The sequence below is a fragment of the Meriones unguiculatus genome, chromosome 10 (assembly GCF_030254825.1).
Source record: "Meriones unguiculatus strain TT.TT164.6M chromosome 10, Bangor_MerUng_6.1, whole genome shotgun sequence".
NCBI lineage: Eukaryota > Metazoa > Chordata > Mammalia > Rodentia > Muridae > Meriones > Meriones unguiculatus.
In genome coordinates, this window is record NC_083358.1 from 19,021,090 (window position 1) to 19,046,456 (window position 25,367).

Below are 25,367 nucleotides of genomic sequence, written 5' to 3' on the forward strand. Positions count from 1 at the left end.
AAATTATCAGGGCCTGGAATCTCTGTATTAAACTGACAGCAACAGCAAAAACTACCTGAAGCCGCTTTTATAATAATTCAACAATGCGGAAACAATCTAGCTAGGCATGGAGACTCAGCCACTAGAAAAGGCCGAAGCAGGAGGACTATGCAGGTTCTGGGCTGGCCTGGGAAACTTAGCCAGACCTTGTTAAAAATAAAACACAGGGGACTAGCTCAGGGGTGGAGTACCTGCCTAACAGGTGCCAGACGCTGATCTCTGTCCCCAGTACTCAGGGTAGGGGTGAGGAAACAAGCAAGCAAAAACGGGGTAATAAACACGAGGGCATGGCACAGTAAGTGGCTGGATAGGCATTCCTTTGGACATTATAGACATTAAAGTGATAGCCACAAAAAAAAAAAAAAAAAAAAACAGACAAGAAGAAATGCACATTTTACTCTGTTACAGGTACGTAAACCATAAGCATTGGGGGAAAAGCAGCAGCAAGTGGTCATCATAATCAGGTAACAGCATTGTGGTTAATTTTCTAAGTTTACCGTGTAGCTGTGTTATTTTAAGTATTATAATTGAATGGCTTAGCATTTAAGTTCAGCTGCCCGTGCAAAGCGGGTATTTGGACCAATGCTGTGCAAAACATGGTGGGGGGGGGCAATTTGTTTGTTTGTTTGTTTGTTTATTTTACTTTGCCGCTTAAGGTAGTTTTCCTTTCCGCCTTTTCCTTTTGGCGCTTACGTCATATGAAAACCTGTTAAATCTCAATGAGTCCTCCGCGGGCAACGTGCTGGGCTCCCAGGAATGCAAAGGGATCAAAATGTGGCATGGGCGCAGAGGGAGGGCGTGCATGGCGGGAGACACGCTTCCTAGGCAAGGCAAGCCGAGTGAGATGCTATGGGCAGTGAAAGGCTCTGGCAGGATCCCCACTAAGCCCTAACAGGACACGTGGCTAGGTTCTGCAGCTGGGGGTTACTCGGCAAAGACTGGCACTTCCCTGCGACGGAATTCAGAAGAGTTTGTGGAGCTCGGCTTCCTGGGGGTGGGGGTGGGGTTGATCTGTCACAGCCTCCTAAATTGTGGTGGACGGGGCTGCTAAAAATGACAGGGACGGACACCAAGAGGAGGTGGACCCGACGCCTGCTCCTCTGCCTGATGCCGTGAGATTTCTCTACGTTCGAAGAGGAAACATGGTCATCCACGCGTGCCCTCCTCAGTGGGGTAAACCATCCATGAGCGTGGACGTCAGCCTTTACATATGCTTAGACCTTATCACATTTGTCCAGCAAGAATCTAACTTTCTAATAATAATTATTGGTAAGTTTGATTAATAATTAGTAGTAAGCTGTTCCTTTTTCATTCTTCAGAAGGAACAGAAAAGAGAAGAAAGCTCATTTGAAGTCATGCAAATTTGCTTGGAGTTTTCTTTTTCCTTCCTTCCTTCCTTCCTTCCTTCCTTCCTTCCTTCCTTCCTTCCTTCCTTCCTTCCTTCCTCCCTCCCTCCCAAGACAGGGTCTCTCTATGTGGACTGAGCTATCCTTGAACTCACAGAGATCCACCTGCCTCTGCTTCCCAAGCGCAGGGATTAAAAGCATGCGCCACCGCACCCAGCAACTGTAGCTGTCAAGGAGGAGGTTTTGTGAGCTTTAAGCACATCTGTTAGGGACAGTGTCCACTGGCAGGCTTCTGGAGTGTGGAGTAGGGCAGAAACAAGGCATCTAAAAAGGGGCAGTCTCCGTGACTCACGGGGAAAAAACCATTCTTCCTAGAACCCCCCAATTCTTCCCGGAGACACTGAAATTTGAAAGAAAAGGAAGAGTTGTAGGTACAGCCCCGCTGGACTTTGGACTCCAGCGCGTGTGCCATGGGCTGTGTGGTGCTGAAGCTGGGGAAGGCGAGGACCTGCTGCCTTGTGAGAAACAGAGTAAAAGGAGCCTTAAGGTCACTGTTCCCGGCTTCCTCAAGACATCAGAAACCTACTTACAACTAAGAAGACTAAAGTACCAGTAGGATGGATTTCTGTGTTCCCGTGCAAAAATCATGTTCCCGTCACGTTAGCTGGTGGCGCGGCTGTTGGCAGGGTGGACACCGTACTGGTGGACCAGCTTCCCTTTGGCCAGAGGATACTACCTTGGGGAGCCCCTGAGCTGTCCATGTGACGTGGAAGTTCCTTCTCCACTGCCCCTGTCGGCACTAAGTCACGCGAAGGTGGTATCTACCTATGTGCTGAGTTTCTTGCTTTGCGGGGTCCTGGGGTGAGCCCGCTGAGGGCTTGGGACACTGCCTGGCATCTGATACTCATCCCCCGCCCCACCTCTCAACGGCAGACTCTTAGCTGAAGCACCGCTGACAGCCCCTCCATCTCCCGAACCAGCGACGTAATGGAGGAGCCAATTAAATGATTATTAATTCATGCTGCTTTCCGTAAGCCAGAGGTTCTCATCGCCTCGCGTTCCGTAAGCCAGCCTGCCACCGGCCCCAGAAATTTACAGCCATCTTTTATCTATCTTCATTGGCTAGGTGGGAATCTTTTTTCTTCTTCTTCTTCACACAACTTCACGTTAAAGTGTTCGAGTTGGGATGGCCGCCCCGGCGCACTGCGTACGGAAGTTTCCCTAGATCTGAACGTGGCCGTTGAGCTTGAGCTTCCTCATTAAGGGGAAGGTGAGGTGTGTTCTCCCTCTCGGCCTCTTTGCTGGCCTCCGACTCCCTCTCGGCAACCGAGCGCAGTGCTCCCGAGAGCACTTTGTGATTTCCCTACCACCCTTGTGAGCGGGGCTAATCTTGGCGTTTGCTCGCAGCTCCTTCTCAGGGGGTACAGGCCGGGCTTTCTGACTCGGCTCTTGCAGAGCTACTGCACTTGATAAGTGGCCAGAGGTCTGGCTATGTTCTCTTCCTTTAAAGACAGTTCCAATTGTCTTTAGGCGTGCGAGGCCTCATTCTGCCTCCAGCCAGGCACTTAAGAGATGCTTTGGAGAGGTTTCTGGAGAGACCCGAGTGCACAGAGGCAGGCTCGTGAGCACACTGGCAGGGGAGCGTCTGCACACTCCTGTGAGGACGGGAGCTTCTCCAATGTGCCTGAGTCCAGCCTAGTGAGGCATCTCCTGGGGTCTCAAGTTGTGCTGCTCTAGAAAGCATGCTCACGAGATCATCCGCCCCAGAGCTGAAGACAAAGTCCGTGCTGGCCCAGTACGCCATAGAATACTCAACAACGTGGACTTTTCGTTTCCACAGACTTTCCCAAAGAAATCTTGAGCTCGTTACGGATGAACACAGTTGTTACTTAAGGAGACTAATTTTTCTCTGCTACAAACAACGCAGGCCAGTGCTTAGCAAATATTTTCGCCTCTTGTAGGTACAAGCCTGTCTTTGGTCAAGCTCAGCTCTCTGGTCTAGAAGGGGCTCAGGGCTTGGCATACAAATAAAAAAAAAACAGCCCTTGCTTTCATCTGGGGTGGCAGCACTCAGGTCCTGGAACTCCAGAGGGTGTCCGAATTCCTTGCAGGGCGCACTGAATACTCTCTGCAGGCCCTACCCAGGCCCTACCCACAGAGGCTCTGATTCTGCCGGTCTGAGTCAGCGGATGCATTTCCAGTAAGTTCCCCATGAGGCAGGCATTCCACGGACCACACTTGGACAAGAGCTACCCAGTTGGCGCTTGTCACAACACGCTCTGTTATAACTTGAATTAAGCTAAAGGTCTCACATGGGCATGGGCAGACCTGCCGGTCCACTCTCCAATGACTTGAAACTTTCAGCTTCCCTTGGGAGGGAGAGAGACAGGCCTGGTCTCAAGGCACGATGTCTCTGGCCGAAGCTGAAGGAATACACAGTTTTCCCTTGGGGAAACTGCTCCCTCTAAAAACAAATACAGACACATTTTTAAAGCCAGGAATCTAGAAAGCATCCCCTCCATGCATTTGTTCTGTTTGCTGTGTAATCCAGAATGATGGGCTGCCTTGGCCTGAGAACCCTTTCTTGCCGTAGGCCCTGGAGAACCTCAAGGAAAACCAGGCAAGAGCCTGTGGGCTCCTCCTACTTTGCCCAAAGGGGCAGTGCTGACCTCCCTGCTCCATGCACCTACGAGCCAGACTGGCCACAGCCCCCTAAACTTCCACCCCAGGATGATGAACAGATCCGTATTAGGTTCTATTCGCACAAGCTTGTCTCTGGTGGTGGAGATCTGGCAGTGTCCTGAGCCGTGAGGTCACTGTCTTCCCAGGAAGCTGCCCCTCTGGACAAGAAGCCTCGTGGTGGAACGCTGGGCCCGCGTGTTAACTGTGGCTGCCGCTGCTGGGGCAGCCCGGGCAGCTCGCTTTGTATCTTGGGGGAGAAAACAAGTACGTTCTACATCAGAGGCATCAATCTGCTGCCCTAATTCCTTGTTGAAATATGCATAAGTCTGCTTAACTACACTGATTGGAGCTCCCAAAAGGACATCCTGCATTTCCGCTTGCAAGGCACCTTCCTCCCTTCCCTGTCAGACTTGTGAATGAACCACCAGTCAAAACAGCTACCACCTCATTTAGACCAGCACACTGTGTCTGTGTGTCTGTCTGCCTGTCTGTCTATTTAATGTTCTGCTTGCCACCATGAGGCTAGCTCATGCCAGGCCTTGGGAACCTGAGAAGTATCCCTGATTCTGCCCCCACCTGTGGCCTCCTCATCCTATGGCTTCCCTGGCTTTATCCACACTGCTTGCTGCTGTGGCCACAGGCAGAGGGCACAGTCAGCTCTGTACTCACCATGCTCCCCCCTACCCCACAACTCCTGTAATGACTTCGGACTGAGAGCAACCAGAGGTGGGGCCCGGCAGGCCACCCATCATTGGTGCCTGCTAGCAATCTGGGCATTTGGGAGGCCGAGGCAGGAGAATCACAAGTTCCCAGCCATAAGACCCTGCCTCAAAAAACCTAGAACAAAACAACAAAAATTCAGTGGAAACACAAGTTACAGGACCAGACCAAAGGTCCTCATGGGCTCAAATGTCCTTTAGGGTCACCAGCCGAGGTACCAAAGATAGAAACATCATCACTCTTTCAGTGTTTTCCTGGTTCAAACCTAATGTCCCAGGGTTTTGACTAAATTGTATTAGTGGAACCACAGCAGCTTGGGGATGTGCCCATGACACAAAGGACCACCAAACAAAACTTCGCCTCAGCCTTACAAACAGCAGCTATCTCCTCAGTCCTGGAGCCACTGGCCTTTTGCAGCACTGGGGAGAGCACTGGGTACACACAGACGCCTCTCTGAATTTCGAGAGTCTCCATGTCTGGTTTGCTCACGGCACTCCCACAGCTGAAGCTAAGTGACCTGTTCTCTGGGGTGGGGCGGGGTTCCCAAGCACTTTGGGGGAAGGTCCGGAACTGATGCTTTCCCATGTGCTCCCCCTCCCACCTGCTGGATAGAGGAACTCTTGACTGGTCCTCGCTGCCGTGGAGAAAGGCACAGTGGCTGGCAGGGGTTGCCCACACCCTGGTCAGATCCCCGCTGGGGGACCACCAGTGTTTTCTCAACTACGATAAACTTGCAGCCTCCTCCGCTCACAGGGCTGGGTTTCCGGGAGCCTAGAAGAAGATGAGGCGTACCACAGGGCCCAGGGCCCTGGAAAGTCTTGGGTACTTGTTGCAGCGGCTTTGTTTTTAGAAGTATCTAGGGCCCACATGGGGATGTAAAACAATATCAGAGACAGAGAGAGAGAGAGACAGTCAGAGAGAGAGAGAGAGAGAGAGAGAGAGAGAGAGAGAAAGCATCCCTGGTTTAGGGCAAGCGGAATCATCCTAAGTTTACCTTTTCTATTCAGCAACGTAAAACAGTCCCATCTATCCCAAGGGCTGCATGCCCTGAACAGAGAATAAAGTAATTTAGATCTCAAAGCACTCGTGCCGTGCTATTTAATTAACAGGCTCTTAGGGACATTTCTGAGCAGTGCTGAGCAGCCCTCCCAAGACTCAGCAGACATAGTCACCACCTGTCACACACACAGCTGACAATTATGTGACACCTTACAAGGTGGCTGGAGAGGCAGCCATGGGTGCTGGGAACTGAACTCTTACATTTATGGTTGTGAGCCTAGTCTTTAACAGCTGAGCCCTCTCTCCAGCCCTATATGATACCTTAAAAAACACAGGATTTGCCAGGTCTTCTCTACGCTTCATACCATAAGTGGCTGGGTTGTATGTTCTTCAGCTTGTAAGGTAGGGGCTGGATGTCTGAGCCTGATGGTGGGTCGTGGAGAAAGCTGACCATAGCTCTGACACCCAGGAGTTCCTAATCTATGGGGCACGACTCTCTAGCCAAAAATTAAGCCGACAGGGGACCCACGGAAAATGACTGTGCCTAAGGAAAGTGATGTCCCATAATGCACGGGGGTGTGTTTCGAAGAATCCCACTACGATTCTTGTAGCAGAAAACCTTCACAAAAGCTGCAGCTCAGACAAGGCAGGGCCAGAGCCTGAGAATCAGGAGAGCACATCTACAAGGCGTCTGCTCGTGTGGGGGCGCTCATGTGGGTGTGTATATGAATGTGGAGGCCAAAGGATAACCTCGGGTATCATTCCTGCGGTGTTAGCTTTCTCTGGCCTGCAGGGTACCAGTACGCTAGCTAGCTGGCCAGAAAGTCCTGGGATTCCAGCCGCCTCCACCTTCCTGGAGCCAGGATTACAGCTACATGCCCCACAGCCACCATTTTTTTTTTTTTTTTAAACACAGGCTCTGACGTTCCAACTCAGGTAGGCAAGCACTTTGTGGCTAAGCTACCCGCTGTAAAGTGTTTTCTAGGGCGCTGATGTACTTCCTCATTTGCATTCCATACTCCTTCATTGACATTCCATGCCCCTAATCTATATCTTAAGACTAATTCTCATTACATTGTGCCATAATTATCTGATTATACGTGACACTTCTTCTACAAAGTTCCTTACGTTTTTTGCATCTCCACATTCTCTCTCTCTCTCTCTCTCTCTCCCTCCTTTGATTCCCCCCCATAGGGGTCTTAGCTCTTACCACTTATGACATAACGATATAAATCCTCAGAGCCAAGCTTTGAATTACGGGAATTCAGGCAAGTCTGGCGATGTAGCACACCGTGGATCTATTTTTGCTTATCAACATAAAAATAGTTGATGCTTTCTTTTCAGTCCTGAGACAGAATTCTGCCTGCAATAACCATGAGCCGCCAAGTTCTGCTAAAAGCAGCCTGAAAATGGCAAAGAGGGTGGAGGTACAAGTGGACCCCGGAAAAGCTGACAGCTACACAATTTCTAGCCGCGTGAAGGCGAAAACCAGGTGGCAGCTTCCGCTGGCAAGGGCAGGGACCACAAAGAGGCCGTGTGGACACGGCTCCCAACATTCCTTCGATCACACTAGGCCGCAAAGACAAACTCGCTTTGGGTGTGAGGCAGAGAAGGAAGCAAGAGCCGGTGTGACGTAGAACCGGGCTACTTCCGTAGAGGAGCAAGTGCGGGTGAAGGAGTCGGTTTCTGACCACAGGGGTTGCTGCAAGTGAGCGTTCGAAGGTCACGTCTGTGGGTGTCCTTACCACACTGTTATGACAACACAGGACCGGGCGATGACCTGCCGTCTTGGAGATCCCCCCGAGGACCATGGGCCTGGTGCTGTCTGTCCCCCACGGAGAAAGCCTGTTTGAACCCCTCTTCCCAGGCTCGTGCTGTATTACAGTCCCGCACATTAGCAAGATCTGACTTTGGTAACTAATATTCTCTGAGGTTTATACTGCCCTTTCAGCAACGCCTCCTCTGATTTAAACAGTTCCAGATCCAGAATTTTAAGTTCTGGAATTCAGTCCAACCTGCTATCTTACAGGTTTGGAAACTGAAGGCCAAAGACCTGCAGTCATGGAGAAAAACCATGGCTTCTGACCATACTGGCTCAGTGCTCTCCCTCTCACCACACAGCTTGTCTCTACGCATCTGACTAAAGTAAAAACAAACAAACAAACAAATAAATAAATAAATAGATGGGGGCGAAGGAGGGAGGAAGGGAGAGATGAAAGGAGGGTAGAGGAGGCGGAGGAGGCAGCAGCCCCTTCCATTCTGTGACGGGCACCGAGTCCCTTATACAACAGTATCTCTATTTATACAGAGCTGTAAACAACGGAGGAGCAGGGCCCGCAGGCTGGCACAGATTGCCACCAGGATGTGCCTGACCTGACCCCCCCTCCCAAACTCGATAATCAGAAGGGCGGTGGCTCCATAGGAATTATTCATATGCGGCAAGAGCAGCGCACTATACATTTATGTTAAACACGTCAAACCAGATTGAAATCATGCCCGCCAGCACCACAGTCCGCAAACACGCGCTCGCCCTCACGGCCGCCTGTTAATGCCTCCTCTAATAGCAAGCTCCCATAGATTCAAATCATGGATGCTCCACTGCACTAATTGCTCGGCGCTAGGTGAGCATCATGGACTTAAAAAAAAAAAAAAAAAAAAAGAGTCCAGTCCCTTTGGGCCCTTTCTCCAGAGCAGAGAAGGCAGTCAAACTGCAATTCTGACAGAAAATTTAACAAGAACACACACAGGGCATGGCAGTTAGGGATCTTCAGAGCATCGCCAGACCCCTGTTTTCGGCTAGGCTGGTGCTCTGCCCATCTTTACCAAGCACCAGCGCCCCCTGGTCATCCTGCCTCCAGTCCCCCGTAGCCAGGCTCTGGCGCTCTGTGGCTAGAGACTTTGGTGGCCTCGGCCTTTCAATAACCATCTCACTATGGTTCTTTGCCAACAGTTCAATCTTGTCCCCTAATTATTGGCGATAAAGCGCTGCATTAATTGGGTATCACTTAATTTATAGCAATTAATGATTGACTTGGCTAATCACAGCGTTAATCACTGTTCAGTGGGGGACGCTGGGGGCTCTTCTATCTCAAAACGCTCATACTCAAATCCACTCTGGCAAATGACAACAAGGGGTCACGTTCAAGTTTCAAAGGAGAAAAACCACAGAGTTGGATGGTGGAAATGACAGTGCATTAGCGAGGGCTCTGCCTCTTAGAACCTTCCCGTGATGCTCTGCCTCGCCCCACCCCCACTGGCCTGAAGGAACGCTTCCTGCTTGTGCTGACTGAACGTGAGACCCTGCTCTCCAATGGCTTGCATATCTGCCACTTCTCCACCATGGGGCCCGCAGGTGGCTGGGGCTCGTGGGTGCTATTTCAACATGTTTCACACTCACGGCATCCATAACTCAGTCCCCCAACTGATGCTACTCACTAGCTAGCGGCTTTCCTAACTGCACACCTAGAGCCCTTTCCATGGCAACGACCTGCTTTCATCGGAGTTAGTTTTATTCGGTGTGTGTGCCCTGAGCTCGAGGATGTGCGAAGAGGTTTTCTCCTTCCGCTGGTGGTGGTGGTGGGGGGTGGAAGTCATCCAGGATGGAATCCAGGTGATCAGACTTGCTTTGGCAAGTGCTTTCACCCTCAGCCATCTCGCTGGCCCACTACCTGGCACGCTTCCAGGAGACAATCCAGGTCATTTTGATCACACTGGTGCTATGTCACCATTTTCATTATAAAACTTTGGGATCTGCTCCTCATTCATGGGTCAGAGAGGTCTACCTGAGAAATAAGGAGCCCATTTCCCCGGGCATGGGAGCGGGGTGGGGGAGGGTGTTGGCCGAGCGTGCTGCTAAGGGTAGGTACCTTGTCCTAAGTTCCTAGGGAAACAGGATGTGGTTCTCAAATCTGCCTGTGTACTTTCTCACCCTGCCTGAGCCGGGCCAGGCTAAGCTTCCTAGCTTTGGAGACGGCAGAAGTGGGAGGGCAGCTGTTTATCGACAACTTCACAGAGCAGGGGTGAGAGTCAGGTATGCTCACGCCTGGAAAGCAGCCTTGGCTCGCAGGGAAAAACAATGGCGACCCGGGTAAAGCCGCAGCAGCTGTGACTGGCGCTGTCGTCAGGAGCCCCGCCCACCCGGCTGGGAAGCTGTGCCCGGGCACCTGTTTGTGTCTGCTGATGGGAAGGTCAGACAGATGGGAAGCCTCCAATTTAGCCAGTCACACAGAGTCAGCGTGCCCGTGATGGATTCTTTCGGGGTTAGTCCTTCCGAGGCATGTATGGCTACCTGAATTTATATTCATTAAGATGAAACAAGACTTAAATGTCACTTCCTCTGAGCGTGATTTAGATGCTGGACGTTCTGGTCAGCGCACAAGTTCCTGCAATGCCCTTTCGATGACGGGTACCCTGGAAGGCCCAGGACGGTGTCTCACACCCTACAGACAAAAGCCTCTCAAAACTCGTGACCCTGCCTAGTGTCTCGCATGGAGTGAGGGACTCTGCTATGGTCCCCCCCTTTCAGCTCACTATACGGTTGTCTCAGGATCCCTCAAGGCAACATCCTCACTCTATCGCTGAGAACCCTGAAGAGGGATAGCTAAAGGAGATTGCAAGTCCTACTCTAATAAGAAGAGACGAAAGACAAGTAACTAAAATCTTCAAGATTATCCGTTCCTGCACGAGCCCCCAAACTACATAATCAATAGCTGAGAAAAATGCCAATTATCCAGACCCATTTGAAATATTATTAATCTGCATCAGCAGCAGCCACTAATCAACACAACAAATTGTGAAATCGCTATTTACTTGTTTGCGGGGAGGAAGCAGTCCCCATCAAGCTTAATCAGAAAGGAACAGCTTAATTTAGGGAACAAATGAAAGAAACGTAGTCACACACACCCCTTTTCCTATTATTATTCTTTTACAAAATACCAAGGATCCAAAATGAAGGCTCAGAAAGATTGCTGGCACCGGGTTCCAGTCCAAGATCAAATCGGCCCAAGAGCTTCATTAAGCCTGTCATTACATACTCTGAATCCACAGACAAAAAGTTACGCTTCGGGCCAGGGGAGGATGGTCTGAAGGGGTCGGCAAGGAAGGCTGTCTTCTTCCTTTACCTCTGTGCGCCTGGCAGGGTGCGGCCCCTGAGCCTCTGTTTCTCCCCGTCTTCTGGAGGTAAAGAGAGGCCTGTTGCGTGGATGAATGCGTCCAGGTTGGGGAGCCTTGTTATGGACATGCGTTCTACGGTTCTTGGGTTTTTTTAAGCCTCTTGGTGGCCTCCTGGCTGGTGGGCATGTCCACTGGTGCTAAGATGGAAGGCTATACTCTGGGTCACAGACACCGAACGAGTTTTAATTGAGGCGCCCTCAACCAGGCCCGCCCCGTACCGGTTGCATGGGTGTGAAAAGCATGCCCCAAGCTGGCAGCGCAGGGCCTTGCACACAGTAGGGGCTTTGTGAGCAGCGGTTCTTTAATAATGTCCCTGGCACCCACATGGGATGCTGGAAACATGACACACCAAATGCCAGTGGGCAGACCCGGCTAAACCGCTGTATGTCACTCCTGCTAACTCTTCAAAACTAGAAGCCATGGTGGCTGGGTGTTTTCGTCTCGTATACAAATGGAGAAGGCTAAGAGAGATTGCTACTGGTTTTCTGCACGCTTCTTGACAAACTCCATACACTAAGCTTACCATATGCCGGGCCTTGTTCTAAGTGTCCCGAATTAAGATAATACAGAGGCAAGGCACTATTCTTAATCTCTACCTCATTTAACAGGGAGGCATAGAAGGGTTGAGAGACTAAATATTGTCACCCAGCAAATGGGAGGGTCGTGGTTAGAAAGCAAGCACCCAGATCATGACAACAAACAGATGACCTACAAGGTCACAGGGCCACGGCCTTCAGAGTGTGTTAGCCAAATGCTCTTCCCTTGGGGCACAGGATGTTTGGCTGTGGGCTACACTGTCTATTTACAGCTTACCTTAACAGGTTAGTAAAAACTGGGGGTCTCGGCACACGCAAGATGACACAGGTGGGAAACACCCCTCCCCGGATCTAAGGGGACCTCCATCACAGGTAACGGTCCTTTCCTCCGTGTCTCTCCCTCCTAAATCCCCCAAGGGCATCTGCCCCTGCCCCTCGGTATCAAGAGCAAGCTGGAAACTCCACAGAGCCCTACTTCAAAAGAGCCACAGGGACGGTGAATGCCACCTGGTGCGCCCCTCTGTTCGGTCAGTGGCCCCATCCTTTGTCCTCAGGAAAACACCGAACCTCGCGGCATGTCCCCTCCCGAAGCCTGTCCTTCTTGCTATCCAGAAACCTCCCAAACTTGACTTCTCTGGGCCACACAGCCCTGATTCCTGCAGCCTCTTCACAGAGGCAGGATTTCTCAGCCTTCAGTCATTTTCATTGCTTTCCTCTGGCCTCTCTCCAAGATTCTGTATCTTGTTTAAATAATGAAGGCCAACCCCCAACCCTCAATATGATTTAAGAACAGCCTTGCCTATAAAAGTAACAAAGGCCCAACCAATACAGACTCTAAAAGGTAAATATTTTCTTTAACAGAAAGGAAGAAAGAAAGCAAAGAATTATAACAGTGAGTGAGAATGGTGGCGAGAGTCGGGTTGACCAAACGGGATCAGTTTTGATGCTTGTCACAGCATTTCCTGTTAGCGTTGTGGTAGTGTCTGTGAGACTTATCTACCCAGTAAATCCTCAAAGAAATGACTCAGCTCCTCCTCTGAACCCTGAGCTTTTCTCTGTCTCAGCTCTTCTCTCCTCAGCACAGAGATCCTGTCATCTTGAAAAATGGCCGTTCTTCTCTCTCGGCACTGGCTTTTCCAGAAATAGCACTTCCTGCCCTGGCTTCTACAATTTGTTCTGCTTTTGCTAAAATGTCCCCCCTGCCCGGGACTGCACTGCTGTCCTCCCTGTGGACACTGGCCCCGGGGAAGGGGCATGGACGTAAGAGTACACAGGCCCCCTCCCTCAGGTCCCCAGACACAGAGCAAGACCCACCGCGCCTCCTGCCTCTGCTAACCTTGAGGCTGAGAATCAGGGGTGACCTCAACCAAGGCCTGTGTGACAAATGTCTCTGCCAGGCCTTCAACAGAAGAAGAAGGGCAAGAAAAGGACACAATAACAACGTTGTGCAGCTGCCCAAGAGCAAAGGTACCTCAAAACTTCAGACGCCTGGTGCTCAATAAAAAAGGGACCTAAATAAGAACACAAGAAAGAGAAAGAAAAACAGAGCAGGACGATGCTTGCCTTTACCCCTGCCAGAGGTAGAGGCAGAGGAGGCAGAGGCAGAGGCAGAGGCAGGTGGATCTTTGTGAGTTCAAGGCTAGCTTGGTCTCTATATAGTGAGTTTCAGGCCAGCCAGAGATATATGGTAAGACTCTGTTTCAAAACAAACAAACAAACAAACAAACAAACACTCCCTCTGTTGCAAGCCCAAACAAAGCCAGTATACGTCTAAGAGAGAGGAAGGATAGGTCTGCTTCCTGATGCCAGCCTCGTTTTTCCCAGGGAGAAGTCCCAAGGGCCGAAGACAGCCATGCACACTACCTGGCCGCTTGCTCTGCCCTTCTTCGCTGCTGCTCCCCTGGTCTTTGGGCAGCTCCTCCGGGTCAGCAGACGCTTCGCCAGGTCCTTCTGCATCTTCAACGGCTTCTTCTGAAATATGGGGAAAGCAAAGATGTCAGCAATGAAAGCTGGGAAGGTGTTGGAGAGCTCCTAGGCCCCTGTGCCCAAGAAGGACCAACCACAAAACCCAGACATCAGCGACCCTGTCCTTGTCTTCTTAGTGGCCCCAGTGAGGCCAGCCATATTAAGGTGCACTTCCTCCCAGGGAGGGCTGCTATGGGGCTGTGAGTGCTGCTAGATGTGTGACCATCGCGTACTTTAGATAGGTTCTGAGGGCCTCCCTCAGCTCTCTCCAAATGGAGCAAGTCACTCGTCCCAGGCTGGAGACTACACCGGACCCAGTCTCTGAGCCCTCACTGGGCCGGCAGTGTCCATGCACAAGCCAGATGATGACAGGGGTTCTTGGAGTCACTTACATCCTGGAGAGTCACAGAACATCTGTGATAGGATTTGTTGGCTTAAGGAGCTCTAGAAGGCAGACGGGAGAGGCAAAAGGGCTGAATGAAAACGCATGGCGGAACCGCCATGTCCCAAAGTAGGCCTACTCTCAGGTGGAATGTTGTCTCCCCGAGTTGAGAAGGAAAGAGCCTGTGGTGCTGGGGTGGGGAATGGTTCTCTCTGTTCTTCTGGCCAGCTGGATCATTAACCAAAGCACACATTTACTAAGAGGCAGTTAAGAGGAAGAGTGAGGATGGGTAGGATGGCTCGGTGAGAAACTCCTGCAAACCTGGTGAACTAAGTTCAAGCCCCAGACTCTTCGTAAAGGCAGGAGGAGAGAACTGGCCCCAGAGGGTTAGCCCAACCTCCAGACATGTGCTGTGGCACAGGTGCCCGCACAGGTACATTAGACACACACGATACTAATTTTCTAAAGAATGAGGCAAACAAAACCAAGGTCCAAAGCACTGAAAGTGATGAGGAAACTGAAGAGCACACCTCTCCGGGTTCAGAAGCCTGAGAACACACACTCCTTATGCCTATCACAGGAAGCCCAGGTTGACCTCGACAGGAACCGAGACCAGGATACAATCTGGAACTGTGGACTGGGGTTCTAGCCAGCACCACCTTCAGAATATCCAACCGCAAGTCCACTTTTGTTTGTTTGTTTGTTTGGGGGACAAGGCCTCACACTGTGGCCCAGGCTGGCCTCGGCCCTACATTTAAAATAATTCAGGTGTTATGCCCTCCGACCTCCCCTCAAAATAGCCTCTAAATTCTATCCCGCAGAAGGACTAAAAACAGTCAGTGAACTGATCTGTAGAGGCTTCCAAAACACCCAAGGCCAAAAAAGATCATTCTAGAGTTGTGTTCTTCTAATTCTTCTGGAAAGATGATAGAGCATCAATGGCCAGGGAAAAGGGACTCTAACAAGGAAGGATGGTCTCTCTTCCTTACCAACAGCAGAGAGCCCCAGAGGCAATCCCCTGGGTGCTGCTTCTTCAAGGTGACCTCAGGGCTCTCTGCGTCTTTCCCTGTACGCCTTTGTTGGCTCACTGCACCCCAAAGTTCACACTGGGTCTCCTGACCCAGCCCTTCGTTTGAACAGACAAAAATCAGGCATTTGTGGCTTGACATTCTTTAGATATACAGCTCAGTATTAACAGCATACACAGACTTGTAGAAGGGAGAAAAAATGCCTGAGCACGAAAAGTACGCTGTACTGAAAGATACATGCGCCATCTTATGTCCAGGTAAGGTGCACATTTTAGGCTTTTGACGAGACACCTACAGAATTCATCTTCAAGAGCAACACCAGTAGTAAGTTAATCAATATTAAATTGAGCATATGCACACTAGCTAGGCATTCTAAATACGCTCCATGGCACAAGTCATTTGCAGTGTTGGTAAAGTAGTTAAGTGGGCTTCGGCACAGAGATGGCTCAAAGGGCGCATCTCTCTGGCAGGGACACCCACGATTGCCTTAGACTGAAATGGCCTGGCTCTTATAGGAGACGGCTCCCTGGGTGATGAGCGGTGTGCTGAGGTGTCTCTCAGCAGAGGAAGCAAATGCCTACTGGGCCACCAAAGCCAGGGCCCGTGCCTGCAGCGGTGAGGGCAGAGTTCAAAACCACCACCCACCCGGGACTGATGCCGGGGAGCTGAAGCTTTCCAAGCAGTTACACTTAGGAGACAGAGACTGTGAGCAGATTGTGGACGCAGGAGCACGTGAGGGAGACACAAGAAGGGGTTGTGTGAGAACCCTCGCCCGAGCCTTCCTTGGCTTTCTTCCTTTCCTGCTCCGTGCAAACAGAAAACAAAGGCAGCTACGTCTCAAGAAGGTGGGGGTAGGGATGCAAATTAAAATTAAAAGGGGTTACTTTACTTCACACGATTACTGTTACTATCATTATTATTAAATTTGACTTTTCTTCAAGACGTGTAAATGCCTTCTTGAGTTTCTAGGCTTTGTTTTATCGTCCGTGATTTATACACTAAGAGAATATGATATACATGCTCTATGAAGAATGATTAAGAAACTTTTGGACAGACCAGCTCCATTTATAGGGGATCAGTGTCCTCACCCCTAGTTAAAGAAACAAAACAAAACAGACAAAAACAAAAACCAGGTCCCATTTAGGCAGATACTAGAGTCCCTGCAGTTCCACCTGTGACCTACAGGTGTCGCCCTCTGCATGGCAAGGCCCGGGAGGGCAGCTGGCTAGGAGGCAGACAAGTCTGGGCTGCCGAACCTGAGCATGTGGAAATAATATACGTCTCCACGCGAACGGTCTAGTCCTGGGGAAATAAAATAGAACATTCATAAGCAGTTACACCATCTGTCTTTATACCATCATCATCAACAGCGAGAGGGGGTAAAAGCTCTTTAAAATGGATGAAAGCCCAGGCTGACAGTAACCGGAAAACCGTAAGCTTGAATACCAATAAAGGTAGAGAATGATTTAAAAAAAAAAAAACACTCGGATATGAACTGCAAGTCTGTCTGGACAGCCCGGACTTGTGAGGCTTTGCAGACAGGGTGTGTCTTTACTGGGTCCAGAAATGTCACACTCTCACCAAAAGGCCTGGCTTCGGCACCCACAGGGGCGTGTTGGCATCCTGGCCCTGGATGGGCAGCTGTGGCCAGGGGTACAACAGCATCCGGCTCTGGACCAGAGCCTGCCCACTGAGCCGGGGCAGCTCGCTACACCTCGCTCTCTTCCGGATTGTGCATCGGATACACACGTTTGTTCTGACAGCGAGGGGTGGAGGGGCGGTTCTCCTCACAGGCCGTGTACAGCACATCCCGGCCCTGTGTAGCGGCCACTGGCCGGGGTCACCACAGAAGCCGTGTTTTTGTTTTTCTTTCTGTAGTATCAACTACCGACAGATGGTGGGAGCCACTGAGGGAGTGGGCTGGTGATGGGTTTTGTCTAAAAACCTCCATCCTTTGCTCAGACGGATAGGTTGCTTTCCTCTGACTGACACACCTCACACTCCGAGCTCAGGCGCACGCGCACACCACAACCAGTTTCCCCCTCTGAGTGTTAAAGAAATGACACTTCACATCCCGGCCTGAGCAAAACTGGGATGCTTTCTCAAGGGTGTGTGGCAGGACTGGACAAGGAGGTCACCTCTACCTCAGCCCCAGCTCTTAGCCCCAGCTCTCAGCCGGAGGCAGCAAGCTCAAGGCACCCGGGACAACTGTTTGTTAAAGGTACCACAGGAGGGGCCCCTAAAACCCTGCAGGTCATGCCCCACCCCAGCCCTCACGTTAGGGTAATCCCTCCCGTCTGTCCGCACTTTTCAGGCGAAACTGAGAGGGGGAAGCTTTATTTTTCGACCTGAGCCTCAGGCTGGCCTGGTTATTGATTGGTACAGTCTCCTGCCTCTGCCTCCTGAGTGCTGGGATTACAAAGAAATGCCCCCACTCCAGGTGTATGCGTCACTGGGGATGGAACCAAGGGCTCTCTGCCTGCTAGGCAAGCACTCTGCCAACACGGGTCCTGTCGAGGCCCAGAAACGTAAGGAACTCATGAAAACCAGCATGGCCTTCCAGGGGTACCCTCTGGCTTTCACTGCCAAGCCAAACACGGCCTAGGACCTGTGAGAGATCTAGAAACATACCTCCTTACTACCTCATCTCCCTGATCCCCCATCATTAGGGCTGAGCCTTCCCAGCCTGCTCTTTGCACTCTCACCTCCTGGTGAGGTGAGGGACAGAGCCCTCAGGTGGGCGCAAAGGCCCCTGCAAATACAGACAGATCCTCAAAGAAGCCATTTTGGAGGTTGGGAGGTTGGGACCACAGACCTAGAGGAACGCCCCATCCAAGCAGCTTTTGCTCCCCACAAATGCGAATGGCTCTCTCCCCGCTCCTGGCTGGCTGACACTGGGCCTCCTGATCGAGGTCTCCAAGAGTCTCCGACCCTGATTCTCCCCGTGAAGGAGGAGGCAAGTGTGTCAGCTAGCAGCCCCACAGGGGTTCCTAAGAGTTCTGGGAGCAGCCTGGGAATCGGTGTGTGCGAGGCAGAAGCCAAACCCGGGGAAGAGCATCATCACAAAGCCAGCGTTCGGGCCCCCGGCACGTGCTCCCCAAATGGCACCCACGAAGGCATTCCGGTTAAAAGAAAAAAAAATACCGTTTCTCCCCAGTCCCCCCAACAATAGGTGGAGTAATGTGTCCACTGGGGGTGTTTCACAAATCGCTTCCGGGCTTGAAGGAGAGGGGAGTCAATCAATGATTAAGACTAGTCCCTCTGTTCCCAACTCTTAACAGGATAATGTAGATTAATTCAGACCTGACAAAGCCCCCACCCCGCCTTGATAGGATAGAAATTTGGAAATTCTCTGAAGGACCAGGGTGTCTGTACCCAAGGCTCTCACACGGGTGTGTTAGTTAAATAACACACCAGCCAATCTGTGATCCCCAAAGAATGAAACTGTTCATTCCCTTTTCCGGGGGTGGGGGGAGGCTGGGGGTGGGTGGGAGGACAGTGCTTGGGGGGTGGAGGGGGATACAGTGCGCTTGCCTGTCGGCGGGCTCAAGAGCTGAGAAACATTAGCTGTCATGAACCACAATCAAATCAGGTTTGAAATATTTAGCAGTGGCTTGGAAAATGCGATGGTGCAGCTCTGACAGGCGAGGTGTGCAGACGCCCGCTTTCCATTATAATGGAAATATCAGGCCTGTTCTGAATATGTATAACCCAGAAAAATGTATTGATTTTTCATTCGGCATTAAAAAAAATGAAATAGCCTGCAGCTGTCAAAAGCCTTTGTTAAAAGCCCATCCTTCCTGGAATGAGGTTTACCAGAAACAAGTTTTAATTGTATATGGGACCTCTTCTTTGAAAAACAAAATAACCAATCTGCTTACTTTGAAGACAGGGTTAAAGCTTTTGTCTTTCTCCCGGTTGCAACCTAATTAACCCAAGGACTGACCACCTAGTCGGGTGGTCTGGCCAGCAGGGGTGGCAGGGAGGGGGCCAGCTTCAAGTGCAGTTGGCCGGTATCTCATGATGGTTAGTGCGGGGGGGGGGGGGGGAGCGACTCTGGCTATTGCTTTGTCTTCTTCCTAGGGGTGGAGGCCCTGGAGTCCAGGATGCACGTGCTTTGTGCTAAAATGCCCCAGCCAATCACTTCTGCTCTCTCAGCCTCGGTTGGCACGACGAGGGTGCAGGGGGAGGGGGGAGGAGAGGAGAGGACAGGCTGGTGTGTCCAATCCTCTTGGCACTTTCTTATCAATGGGAAACCTCGACTGGGCACAGACACTATGCAGAGCGCACATGCTTTATGTTACAGAAGAGGTCAAATCCCACAGCACAAGAGAAGTCTGGGCCACATGCTTCCTGTGAAACCCTGTGTTAAAATTCTGATGCAGCAGAAACTCGGTGCTAATGGGCTGTGGTGCACCATGCAGGTGGACAGACAACTGTTATGCTCCCAGCTGGCTCTAACCATAAGGGTGCGGCATTCTCCCCAGCCCACCCCACCCCACCTTGACTCTCCTGAGACCTTCCCTGAAAGAAAGGTGACCAAAGACATTCCAGGTAGGTGGCTCTGAGACCCCTGGGCTGTGCCTGTACTGTGCAGTCACACTCTGGGCCTGAATGAGGCTGTCTAGCAACAGTTCCAAACACGGCCTCTTAACCGGTTACTCACAGGCTTCCTGGTTGGAAGCTGCCTGCCTGAGGGGCAACTTGGAGCAATCAGCTATTCTGGGTGACAATTCCTCAACCCCAGGAATGCTCCCTGGGGTCAGGTGGCTTGCCCGCCACAAATATAAACTGCCATCTTAACATCTCTTGTCCTCAGCTTGGGAGTGTATACCCTCACCCACACACGAAGAGCAGGAAGTCGCATGTCTACCTGACAGTAGTTAGCTGAACTTTCAATGTTTAACCTGCTGGACAACTTTGGTCCGTTTTATGCTTCTTGTAGCTTCATCAAGGAAAATATCAGCATGTGGGGGGTGGGGCCAGGGCGCGCCTAGAACGAGATCCACTGCAGTCCAGGGGAGGAAGCTTAGCGTGGTGCAGGGCAGAGCCAGGAAGCAGCGGAGAGAGGCTGCTCCCTTTCCAGGGCTGCCCTTGCCTTGACCATTCCTCACAATTTTTTACTGAGCTAAGCTCCGCTAGGTTTGCCACCGACTCCCCTCTACTGGCTGGGAGAACTGTTAGGCCTAGTATTCCTGTATGTCATTTTCTCATCTTGGTGGTGGCTGGGGGGGAAGAGAAATGAGTCAAACCCATGACATATTATTGTGTGTACAAAAGCACCTTCTCGGAGAGGATCTCTATAGAAACATCCCAGCTCACCAGGAGCCGGGCGGACGTGGACGAAGAAAAGGGCCGGGAGAACGCTGCGGGGTCAGACGTGTGCCCGCCCTCCAGTGAGAGGCCGCCTCTCATGTGGGTCTGACTTAGGGATTCTCCATGCTCTGTGAGATGCTCCTTCAGCCGAGACACCTGGGGGAGGGGGTCCACACCTGGAGTTAGTTTCAGGGTGCCACTTGAGAGATGTAGGCATGGGGCCACCACAGAGGAGCCTCTCAGAAATGCTCTGCGGAAGGTGGAGAGGTGGACAGAGTGAAGGGATCCGGCCTCTCCGCCACCGCCCTGACTTCCTTTCCAACCCCCCCCCCAACAACCTGCCTTTTGGAACTGGGCTGGAAGAATCAACATGCAGAAGTGCAGAAGGCAGCTCTGGATGCTATTTAAAAAGTGACTAATTGGGGGACGGAGACCATTTACGCTTTTGTGTATCTGAAGATCCTGCCGCTGTTTACAGAAGCAAGAAGAATGGGAACCCCGCAGCAAGGAGCAGGCTGGGAAGGCTCCTCTCCTCCTTGCCTTCTTACTGACTTCATTTCAGACTGGAGCAGCCCCTGGACAGAGCCCGCGTGGCCCTGAAGAGAAAACTCCCCTCTCTCGGCTGTCCCCCCCTGTGGGAGCGACACTGGAGGGAGTTAAGAATGCTGCCATTGTGTGGTCAGGACGAGCCCTGCCATTTTTTCCTCTCCCAGGCAAGGCCACTTGGTCATTTGAACAGTTTGTCAAAACCACACTGGAATTAAGGGGGTGGGTGGGGGTCAGGAGAGGAGAAAAAGGGAGGAAACGCCTCGAGCCCGCACTGCACCGGGTCCCATTTATCTGTGTGCTCAGCAGACGCACCTGGGCTGCCCCCTGCAGAATCCCAGAAAGGATAAAAGCGGATGTGCAGCGACAAAGCACAACGGAAAGGACGCTGGCGGACTCGCCTGGTGGCTGTTCACGGGAAGGCTTCAATAAAATAAAATAAAATAAAATAAAACTGAGAGGTGTGAGTTCCAGTCTGCAAAACACAAACCCAGCTCTGAAATGGTTTCAGAACGCACACCAAGTGAGGCTCGCACAACTCTGGAGGAAACTGAGCTCAGCAGAGAGATTTGCTCCCTGGGCTTCTGGGCTTTCTACACAGCTCTGGCGGCGGCTGCTACTTTCACACATGAAAAGTTAAAAAAAAAAAAAAAAAAAAAAAAAAAAAAGGCAAATTCCCTGAGCATGTTTGTATCGGAGCGTGATGTGATTGTGTTGTCATTTATGGGAAATAATCGCAGACCCATCTCTCCGTTTCTCCCCCCCACCTCCATTTTCCAGTCCAAATAACCATGAAAAATTACACTTCAATGTCAGCGCTGCGACAAAGGAGGCGTGCTCTCTGGGAGCTCAGTGGATTTGCAGGGTTTTTTTTTCCTTTCTTCGAACCAAAAAAAAAAAAAAAGAAAATCCCCCCCCCCAAAAAAAGAACCCTACATTGAATTGTACTTCATTTAAAATGTGATCTAACAAATGCATCTTGACACGCACCTTTCTCTTGCTCTCCTTTCTTTTAAACAGCATTTTGCTCGGCTTGACCTCACACCAAACTGGAATATTCTGGAAAGTAGGAACATGCAAAAGAAGGGCCTTGATGCCAAGAGCAGTGCCCCTCTCCGGCCAGTTAAAAGCAGAGTCCTTTCGGGAGGAAAATACCGATTCCACCTCAGAGTGCTACTTGGGAGGAGAGGGTAGAGGCAGGGACTCATAAGCGTGCAGGACACATCAACTGAGAGGTAAGGGTCCCTGGAGCTGAGGGGGGAGAGGAAGCTCCGGGTGGAGGGGCTGAGAAGAGGGGCTCCACACACTCACCATGAGACTTGAGCATATTATCTAAAAACATCTGGGGGGGGACCTGCAGTCAGAATTCGGGGTGCACGACCGCATGAGGTAGACAGGGACGTTGGAACCTCTTGGAGAGGAGGCCTGCCTGCCCCACTTGGCAGAAAGGGACATTTTTCAACAGCAGAGAGCCCTCTGAAAGCTTTTTAACATTCCAGGTGTGCGGCCCGAGTGGTCCCTACAGGGTCTGTGTTTCAACAACACCCTGCTTCAAATAAACACTGCTGAGCCTCCCCAGTTGAAGGGGAGAAGACAAGGTAGATAAACACACATGAGTGATGGAGTAAATTAAAACACACACACACACACACACACACACCCATAGTGTTTTCCACTATACAAGACTGGTGTGTCCTTCAGAGTCAAAACTGACTCACTGGGGATCTTAGGCTTGACGCACGACGGCATGGGGGTCAGGGAGGGCCGTGAGCACACTCAGGCATCTGTGTACAAATGAAGGTATATGGGAAGTGAGCAGGCTGTACCAGAAATGACATTAAAGGAAGGTGATTAGAACCTAATGGGCCTACGCAGAAACCTTGAGGGATGGCTCTCATGACGGGAACAGCGGCGGTGATGGATGCAACACGTACAGGAACCAGAGCACGGGGAGGGGAGGGCGGTGGAGCTGTCACGCAGACGCCGGTGTTTACGGGGGTGGGGGGTTAGGGGGGGTGGGGGGGCGGGAGGAGGATGCAGTTCAACAATGCTAAGGTACACTGTGGATTTTTAAACAGGAAAAAATAAATTAAAGCAAATTAAAAAAAGAAACAGGTAAGCGATTTGTTTCTGACCATAGAGACACACAGCACTAACGGAGAGAAATGGACCCCTGACTGCAGCGGCCTGAGTACCCTGACACATGGGTGACAGACCTGGATTCCCAGCTTGGTTGTCACTTTCCTCTTAAGCCTATCCTGTCTGAGGAGCGGAACCATTCAGAAAGCAGCGTCAGTCCCCATGGAACGCAGAAGTGAGGCAGAAATGTTCTTTTACGTCCGCCGGCGGATAGCAGAGCAGCAAGAGGACGGACTGTCAATGAGCTGCTTCTGCCGGATCGTAGGCCACTTGTGTGCACAGCTGGTAAAACGAGCAGATTCATAAAAAAAAAAAAAAAAAAAAAAAAGGAAAAACAAAGCACAAACAAAGGCTTGCACTTGCCAAATCAAATCTGACGGAACACAAACACACAAACCGGGCCAACTCAAGTGGCATTTTACCCAGAGAAACACTGGCCAAACTCAATGCCCTTCCTTGGGCAGACCCAAGTGTGTGCAATGGAGGTCTTATGCATTTGCAACGCTGCATGCGTCTGAATGCAATGCCAGGGACATGCGCAGAGCCTGGAAATAGCTTACAACAGACTTCCATCTCCGAGGACTCGGACAATCTTAACACATCACAACACACTGCTTGGTGCAAGCGAAGAGGCAGAAAGAAATCTGGAAAGAAATCTTACGGTCACGCCTGACATTTGAAAACACACTGCCGTGCATAAAGTCAAAACCTAGGCCCATTCTCCTAAGCCATCAGGTCTCTATTCTCAAACAGACAAGTGGTGGGAGCAACAGGTCTTGGTTGCCAAGACTAAGAAAACTAAAGTGAGGCAGGAACCTGGGGTGCAGGGGAGAAGCCAACTGTTTTCTGGCTCGAGGGCTTTTCTGCACTAATGGTGGGGACAAGCAGGCAGGATGGCTAAATTGTCATTGATATGGCACCTTGTGCAGTTCTTCTGCACTGAAGGGGGAGAGAACAGTCTTGGTGCTCCTCTTCCTGCGGAGGAAGGCCATGCCAGCGGTCCCATGCAGTGTCTCTTTGTCCGTTTTGCTTTGTTAACTTGGATCCTATGCAGCTCAACAGTCATTTTCTAGGGTCTAGCAAAATGCCAACCCACATCCCTTCCACCGAGACGTGACCCACAGCAGCCTCCCCAGGCGACCGTGTTCAACATCAAGCCTTGAGATTCTAGCCCATACACTCAGCTTTTCCTCCGGTTAGGAGTTTATGGGGTTTAAGGGATGGCTTGGCATCCTTTAAAAGCGACAGATCCCATTCTCTGTCTGCAGTCTACACAGCACTCCATCTCAAAGCACAGCTGTACAGCGCAGTGATCCTTAATCAAGGCAAGGGCTACAGCAAACGCTAGCTTTGCACCCATAAGCCTCCGTGGTGGGGACACTGGAAGACTGAATGGTTCGCACTGAAGATAAAACATGGCCAGGAAAGCCTGCAGCGGTGGCACACGCCTGTAATCCCAGCACTCAGCGGGGCAGAGGCAGGAAGATCTTTGTTAGTTCGTGGCCAGTCTGATCCACAAAGTGAGTCTAGGAAAGCCACGGCTACACAGAGAAACCAGGTCTCAAAACCAAACCAAATAAACAGCCAGGGCCATGAGATGAGAAATGATTTGGTAGGAAAAATACAGTTCTGTGACAAAAAACAAACAAACAAAAAAAAAACCAAAAAAAAAAAAAAAAACACAGTACTTAACACATGTATGACTGATCTATGGAGGTTTGTAGCACAAAATTCCATTTGGATAACTAATCTGGGGTGCTGAGGTCCTTCGGTGTACACTCTGAAACTGGTACATGTTCTAGAACTCTGCCAACAGGGAAATCCTCTACATGGGATCATCCCCACTTTTTCCAAGTGAAAGGTGGACCCTGGCACAAACAGAGTAAGGCAAAGAGACCGCAGACCAAGCAAAGGTTTTTGCCTCACTGTCTGGCATGGACTTGTAGGAAGCAAGAAAACAAAAACAGCTGAGGTTTGATGCAATGTCAGTGATGACAGCACCCGATGAAGCAAGTAAGCTATCCCCCACCTACTCTTACCAAGCACCACCTCTCAGGAGAAAGGAGCGGGTAGGGATTTGGATAATATTCAGTGAAGGAAAAAAAAAAACAGAGCATAGTATACCTTAAAATTAAACATATGGGCTCAGAGAGATGGCCCAGCTGTCGAGACACCTGCTGCTCGAACCGAGGACTGAGATTTGGTTCCTAGCATCCACATGGTGGCTAAGAAGTGAGTAACCCCAGTTCCAGGGACCCAATGCCCTCTTCTGGCTTCCACGGGCTCTGTATGCACATGGTACACACACACACACACACACACACGACACACAAGAAGAAACAGCAAACCCAAATGAAAACTACACATGCATGCACTCAAACACTCATACAAGTATAAAGACAATTTTTTCCAGTTAAGTATACGCTACAATATAGAAAACACACTCATTTCTCTCCTAAAGGCACTCATCTACGAACTGGCTCAGCTACTAAAGAAC

At 50.8% G+C, this 25,367-nt stretch overlaps 1 protein-coding gene across 1 annotated transcript in view; it reads right to left on the bottom strand.

The window, feature by feature from the left end:
• The window catches only part of Zfhx3 (zinc finger homeobox 3), a 245,130-nt gene that overhangs the window by 32,191 nt on the left and 187,572 nt on the right, over positions 1-25,367 (bottom strand). Inside the window, 1 exon segment of the mRNA XM_060392012.1 lies at positions 13,358-13,465. Coding sequence (XP_060247995.1) covers positions 13,358-13,465 — 108 coding nt within the window.